At 43.0% G+C, this 7666-nt stretch overlaps 1 protein-coding gene across 1 annotated transcript; it reads left to right on the forward strand.

Moving 5' to 3' along the window:
- Positions 1-4368: 4368 nt before the first annotated feature.
- LOC110309375 (kelch repeat and BTB domain-containing protein 7-like) lies at positions 4369-7370 on the forward strand. Its single transcript, XM_021181994.1, has one exon. It carries the CDS (start codon positions 4605-4607, stop codon positions 5976-5978), a length of 1374 nt encoding a protein of 457 aa, XP_021037653.1. The 5' UTR covers positions 4369-4604; the 3' UTR covers positions 5979-7370.
- Positions 7371-7666: the final 296 nt, after the last annotated feature.

The following is a 7666-nucleotide window of genomic DNA, read 5'->3' on the forward strand; positions in this document are numbered from 1 at the left end:
CCATAGTGAATTCCAGGCCAGCCTGGGCTACAGAATGAGACCGGAGTAATACATAAAGTGGCCTTGAATATCCTCTGTTCCTTACTTTTCACATCGGTTTGACAAAGACCCGGCAAAAGCAGCTTAAACAAGGACAGAAGTCTGAACTGGAAGGATCCCACTGGGGGGGGGGGGGCGGAAAGCGTGGCATCAGAAATGTGTGGCAATGGGTCACATCGCGTCTGCAGTCAGGAAGCACAGAGAAATGAATGCTAGGGCTTGGCTTCTTTTCAGTCCTTTTTATTCAGTTCAGGGGTCCATGAGATGGTGCTATCCACATTCAAGGTGGGTTTTCTCCGAATTATTCAACTTCTCTGGAAATGCCCCAAAAGACACACTAGAAAATGTGTGTTTTTTATGGTGATTCTAGAGCCAATCAAGTTCACAATAAAAGTAAACCATCATGGGTCTGAAAAGATGGGTCAGTAGTTAAGAGCACATACTGCTCTTCCGAAGGTCTTAAGTTCGGTTCCCATCACCCAAATTAGGTGGCTTGAAACCACCTGTAACTTCAGCCTTAGGGAATCTGATGCCATTTTCTGGCCTCCAAAGGCACCTGCACTCATGTGCCCATTCTCACTTACATGTATACATATATATTTAGCTAAAATTAAAAGTAAAATCTTGCTGGGCGTGGTGGCGCACATCTTTAAGCCCAGCACTTGGGAGGCAGAGGCAGGAGGATTTCTGAGTTCGAGGCCAGCCTGGTCTACAAAGTGAGTTCCAGGACAGCCAGGGCTACACAGAGAAACCCTGTCTCAAAAAAATCACCCCCCCCAAAAAAAAGAATAAAGTTTTGGGGACAGTGTAGAGATAATCTTTTTTTTGCACTTTGTAAAAGCATTCACCAGTCAATAAAAAAAAAAAAAAACAGAAAACAAAAAAACCTGTGGCTAGTGACCTGAGGCAGGCAATAGGAGATGGGAAATCCAGCAGAGAGAGAGAGAGAGAGAGAGAGAGAGAGAGAGAGAGAGAGAAATTATGGGAAAGAGTCAGGCTGAAGGGATTTGTCTCAAACTCTGGAGGAGGTTATCACATAAACCTGAAGACAGGTAACTAACCATGCGGAAGCCATAAAATAATTTAAATGGGTTATATAAGTAACAAGCTAGGCGGGAAACAAAGCCAAGGCTATTGGTGTAAGTATTTATTAATAAATACTTAGTCGTAGAGTAATTATTTCTGAAAACAAAGGGGCCAGGAGACAAAGTCCGAAGTTACAGGCCAGTGAAATGACTAGTGGGTAGAAACACTTGCCACCAATCCCAGAAACCTGAGTTTTACCCAGGAACCCACATGATGGAAAGGGAAAAATCCAATGCTTACTCCTTTTGATCTCAACATTGTACCTACAGAAATATACACACACTACATATATATATATATATGTATATGTGTGTGTGTGTGTGTGTGTATTAAAAAGAACAAATTAGACAGTGAGGAGGGAGCAAAAGGAAAACCGGGAACTGTTAGATCTGGTGGCAGAGTCTACCACCGGAAGATTTCCAACATAGAATAGTTGAAGAGTTTAGGACAGATTCTGCACCCAGGGGTTGTGCTATCTGTTGATTCTAAACCAAACCAAAACAAAACCGACAAAAAGCAAACAAACAAAAGGACAAAATATTTTAAAAACAGGTTCTCGTGGGTCCTAGGCTGGTTTTGAACTCACTATGTAGGTGAAGATGACCTTGAACTCTGATCCTTCTGCTTCCACCTCCCAAGTGCTAGGATTACAGTCTGTACTGTCAAACCTGATTGATGTAGTACTGGGGATCAAACCCAGGGCCTCACCTGTGAGAGGCAGGCACTTGACCAATTGAGCTATAGCCCTTTTCCGTTTACTTAGGTATTTGTGAGGATCTGTGCATGGTTACTTGCCAGTGACCTTCCAGCATCACAGGGTTTCCCAGGAAAGGCAGCCATGAGAACATTCATTGGTGGTGGTGGTGGTTGCTATGGCAAAAGTAGATTACTCTTGGTAATATTTACCTTTCTTAAACTCTTTGCAATCCTAAGGCCAAAGGCTGCTGTTTCTGGTAATTAACTCCTGCTGTGTAGAACCAGAGAATTAAGTAAGAATTGTTAAGAGTTCCTTTCTCTCTTGCCTGGGAGCCTCTAGATAGCTAGGTGAGAGCTCAGAGCTCATTAACCCTTTACAAACCAGAGAGAAAAGAGAAAGTTAGGGATTCATTTACATAGAGAATGACTACAGACACATACATTCTGTTTGGGGCAACTACCTGTCTTATCATCTCCACAAGTATTCATGCATGCTCATATACATACCATACACATATACCTACACATACATGTAGACAAACGGACATTCACATATATACATTTGGTGAATTGCCCCACATACCACACATACCTTTGGATCTGTGGCACAGCCCCATATGCCACCACTTTATCCCTTCTCTCTAGTCTCTTTACATCTTCATAGACAAAGGTTCTTTAGAAAATTACCTCATAGATTAAATGTTACACAAAGGAGAGTTACAGAAGTATGCCAATATGAAGTTCAAAGCAGTGTTTCATTCTGTAAGCTCATTATACATTCAAAGCAACAGTTTTACATGTCCTTGCTCTATCATCGAGCACACCTGTGGCTTCATCCTTAGATCTGACCTAGAATGAATGTTTTTCCTTGATCGCTAATTTGTCCCAAGCCCCCTTTTTAGTGTAATTATGAAAGCTCATTGTATTCCTTATTATGCAGCCTGTATTTACTCTTCTATGAGGTGTATGGACATTCTATTCTTGATTCTAAATGTATTATATCTTCCTGGCAAGACAACTATAACCATCTCTTAAAACTTTCTTCCTAAATTTTAATCAAATCAGGAATTCTATAAAATCATTAATTCATATAAACAGTATTAATTAATGAAAGTTTACCTTTATATTGATCTGCAGGACATTTGTTCAATAGGGTGGACTAATGCCCAGGAATCCCTAGTCTCTATAAGAGTGGCAGGAAAGGAGTATCAGCTGCAAGAAGCAGTCCTGAGACAAAGTCACTTGGGACCTTGCCTCTCAAAGCTCAACCATCCTAGGTTATACAAAAAGGTGGGCCACCTCCTAGAAAGTCCTCTGCTAGCATTAGCCTCTTTTTGATGGCTCAGCTCAGGGCAGTTTGTCTTTTTATCAAATAGCAGTGAAGATAACAAACTATTTGATGCCAACAATGTCTTCAGGTTGTCCTTGGAGGTTTAAGCAGGAAGATTGCACAATTTCACAGCCAGTCTATGATACAGAGTAAGACTCTGTCTCAAATACAACACTAGAGTTAAAGGTCTTTCTTCGTAGCTTAGGCTGTCTTGGAACTTTCAGTATAGATAGACTGTAGGCTGTTTTCTAATGTAAGGTACTCCTGCCTCTGACTTCTGGGAACTGAGCTTGCGTGCGAGGGCCATTAACAAAAGTTGAAGCATGACAAAATTGAAATTGTGAGTCTGTAGGAAAGCAAAAATGCTGGAGTCTATATGCCACTTTTGGTTTGGCAGTTTCTATTTTAAAAAATATGTAGTTTTCTGTGCAGGCACCTAGCTCGTGTGGGGTTCAGAGGACAACTTTTGGGAGCTTCAGGTGTTTAAAACCTGCAGATTTTTTCAACACAAAGAGTAAACTCCTCTATAAACATTATTAATATTAACGCACAGTAATCATTTATCATTTGTAACAAATCTCACAGTAACGCAGGGCATTAAGAAGGGTATTAATAGGTGAAACTGTGAGACATGGATGCGGGGAATTTCCTGCACTTCCTGTTTAATTTTCCTACGAGCCTAAAACTATGCTAAAAAGAAAATCTTTTCAAATGAACCAACCAAACGAGAAACATCTCTGAAGAAACTTTAAGATGTTCTTCTGTAGACTCATATTAAATCAGTGTTTCTTCATTTTCAATAAAATACTGGAAAAAAAAACCCTAAAACTCTCTAGCTTTTTATATTCCAGGAATTGCACGTCTAATTATCGTTTTTGTAAAACAAAACTATGAAATATTGTATATCCAAAGCAATGCAGCTCTTTTAATCATCAATATTCTCAAATACTACTATTGATGTTTTACAAGAGAAAAACAAACACATATTAGAACAGAAGGATTAAAGAGGATTTCAAACCATAAATTCTAAACCCGATAATAAATCCCAAGAGAACCGGCAGTTTCTAGAACAGCCTGAAAACAATGAAAAGCCAAAAAGGCTCGCGACTTTGGATGAACTACAACTCCCAAAATGCAAAGCAGCTGCAGTCTTTCAGTTTCCGCCCTAGAACCTGAAAACTCCCATCATGCCTCGAGGCGGGAAAAGCAGTTTGTAATGTACCCTGCTGGCTTAACTCCCTGCGCTTTTGTCGTAGCGTCCGCGCTGGTGTGAAGATGCTGGCTGCGGGCTACGGGATAAAGGGAGGCGGCTCCGCCCCGAAGGCCCAGCTGAGTAATCGCGGCCGCGAGCCGAGTCTGTTCTGGGACGCCACTGTGTTGGCAAGGGAGGCGTGAGGAGGAGCCGGGCGTCTGCAGCCGTTCTCGCCCTCGGCGCCCCGCCGCCATCTCCACCATGCAATCCCGGGAAGACGCCCCGCGCTCTCGCCGCCTCGCCAGCCCCCGCGGCGGGAGGCGGCCCAAGAGGATTTCCAAGCCCTCGGTGTCGGCCTTTTCCACGGGCCCGGAGGAATTAAAGGACGCGGCCCATTCCGCAGCCCTCCTGGCACAGCTCAAGTCTTTCTACGACGCGCGGCTGCTGTGCGATGTGACCATCGAGGTGGTGACGCCTGGCAGCGGGCCGGGCACGGGGCGCCTCTTCTCGTGCAACCGCAACGTGCTGGCGGCCGCTTGCCCCTACTTCAAGAGCATGTTCACGGGGGGCATGTACGAGAGCCAGCAGGCCAGCGTGACGATCCACGACGTGGATGCCGAGTCCTTCGAGGTCTTGGTGGACTACTGCTACACCGGTCGCGTGTCGCTCAGCGAGGCCAACGTGCAGCGCCTGTACGCGGCCTCGGATATGCTGCAGCTGGAGTACGTGCGCGAAGCCTGTGCCTCCTTCCTGGCTCGCCGCCTTGACCTGACCAACTGCACTGCCATCCTCAAGTTTGCCGATGCCTTTGACCACCACCAGCTGCGATCTCAGGCCCAGTCCTTCATAGCTCACAACTTCAAGCAGCTCAGCAGGATGGGGTCCATTCGGGAGGAGACGCTGGCAGATCTGACCCTGGCCCAGCTGCTGGCCGTCCTGCGTCTGGACAGCTTGGATGTAGAGAGTGAGAGGACTGTGTGTCATGTGGCGGTGCAGTGGCTGGAGGCTGCTCCGAAAGAGCGGGGTCCCAGTGCTGGGGAAGTCTTTAAGTGTATTCGTTGGGCGCACTTCCCTGCAGAAGAGCAGGACTACCTAGAGGAGCTACTGAGCAAGCCTATTGTGAAGAAATACTGCCTGGACATTATTGAAGGGGCCCTCCGGCAGTTTCGTTTTGATGATGGTCTGCCTAAGGCTTTGGCACAGGTGCCAAGCAGCAGTAGCAGCAACAATAGCAATAGTAATAATAATGACACCAGCAACACTGTTGTCCCAGCAGAAGAAAATCCACCCCATAGGTTAGGGATGTGTGTCAAGAGAATGATGGTTTTCTGTGGACACCCCAAACATCACTTTTTCTGCTTTGACCCATACTCTGAGGAAATTTACAAAGTGTCCTTGCCTGTGACTTGCCTTGCACATACTAGAACTCTCACCACCTTAGCTGTCTATATTTCTCCAGACCATGACATCTATCCCACTGTTCAGTCCAGGAGAGGTGTATGGGTATATAAGCCAGCCCAAAATAATTTGTATCAACTGACTGACCACTTGCTGTGTCCAGAGGGTATGGATGTGACATATCTGAATGGTTACATTTACATATTGGGTGGACAGAGACCCTGTTACTGGAGCTGAATTAACAGATGTGGGACGGTACAGCGTCCAGAAGAACAGGAGGCCATTAGTGGCTCAAATACCACATTCCTTTACATCCTTTGACTTAATGGTGATTCTGTGTCCTCTGCAGTACACATTTGCTATGTAATGGTCCAAGCCATATTAAGTAGCTGAAGTGTGTTTCTCTGAAGCTCAGTGACTTGTGAAGCCTATGTCTTCATTGATGACATCTCTTGTATCATTGACATCCCAGTAATAAAAGTATACAATCCAGTTACTGCAGAATGGAGACAAATAAATATTCCTTTCATGATAGGGACTAGTGGTTATTAGATTATCACACGTGACCAAAAGCTGTTACTTATCACCTCAGGTACCCTTGTACAGTTGACAAAGAGTAGGATGACTTTGTATGACAGTGGAGAAAACTAGTAGTTTAATATACGTACCACCACATTAGGCCTCTTGAAGTTTCCTTGTGTGTGTTTATCTCAGCCCATGTGTTTCTGCTTTGAACCTGACCAGTTTCCTGGGTGAAGAACAGATAACTAGTTTAGTTTCACTAAATACAGAAATTCAGAAAGTTCAAATTCTTTTTATGATGTAGATTTTGTTGTAGTGTATCATTGAAATTTATCAGACCAACAGTCTTTGTTACAATTCTGTAGAAAATGCTTGAGAAAGGCATCTTTACTTATTCATAGTATAAGGGAGTTAATTGAAAGTTTTGTTTAGAAGAATTAATTCTTGAAATATATAATTCAATGTGAAAAATGTTAGCACTCTAGTTACTTAACAACTTACTGAGCCACAAATCCAGAAGTTTGCTATTATGTTTATATTTCATTATATTTTAAATTTTATTTTGTATTTAGAGCTAAAGATGGTATAAGTTTTTAATTTAAATTTTTTATGGTAGAAAAGTGTATAGTAATTACTAGCTAGTGTTTTGGAAGATAATATTCTTATGAACGATGTAGTAGGTTTTCACAGTGTTAAACTGTCTGTCTGTCCATCTACCTACCTACCTATCTATCTCTAGAAGAAGTGACTTGTCTCAGAGCAAGGATATACTGACTGCATACCCTGCTTTGTTCTGTATGTTCTGAATGTTCTGTATGAGGTTTGCTAATCTTAAGAAATTCCACAAAGCTTTATGTAGGATCCATTAAATCAAAGGTCAATATGAACTGTTATGTCTAAAATGTCTTGAGTCAGAGCTGACCACCTGGCAGCACTTCCTTCACCTGCATATGAACTTGTGATTTTTATCTTTATAAGCTGACAGAAAAAGATATCCATCACAACTGTGATCAACTGTGTTGGTCACAGTTCGGATAATTCTGAATTATGTTTCCAGTCTGGCCAGTAGTAGGGTGGGCATTCAATAAACTATCCTTGCTTAACTAAGATCAGAGTTCGTATGGTTTGTGTGGTGAGTCCTGAAGCCTAACACTCTCTATGTTCTGCTTTCTCTGTAGAGTTCCAAACTGCTCTCTACTTGAGACAGCTTTTTTGCAATTCTTAAAAAACTCTCATGATGGCTCAACTCTTGTAGATCAAAAGCCTAATCTTCTACTTACATATGAATTCAGTCTTTACCCCAGGTTCCCTTTTGATTCTTCCATGAATCAGCATCCCTTGACCCTAGCCTCTTGATTCTTAGAGATGGCAAGCACAGACAATGAGATAGCCTGCCCTGAAAT

The sequence above is a fragment of the Mus caroli genome, chromosome 14 (assembly GCF_900094665.2).
Source record: "Mus caroli chromosome 14, CAROLI_EIJ_v1.1, whole genome shotgun sequence".
Lineage (NCBI taxonomy): Eukaryota > Metazoa > Chordata > Mammalia > Rodentia > Muridae > Mus > Mus caroli.

Excerpts from the sequence above, each read along its gene's own strand:
- LOC110309375 (XM_021181994.1), top strand. The coding sequence starts at position 4,605 with ATGCAATCCCGGGAAGACGCCCCGCGCTCTCGCCGCCTCGCCAGCCCC.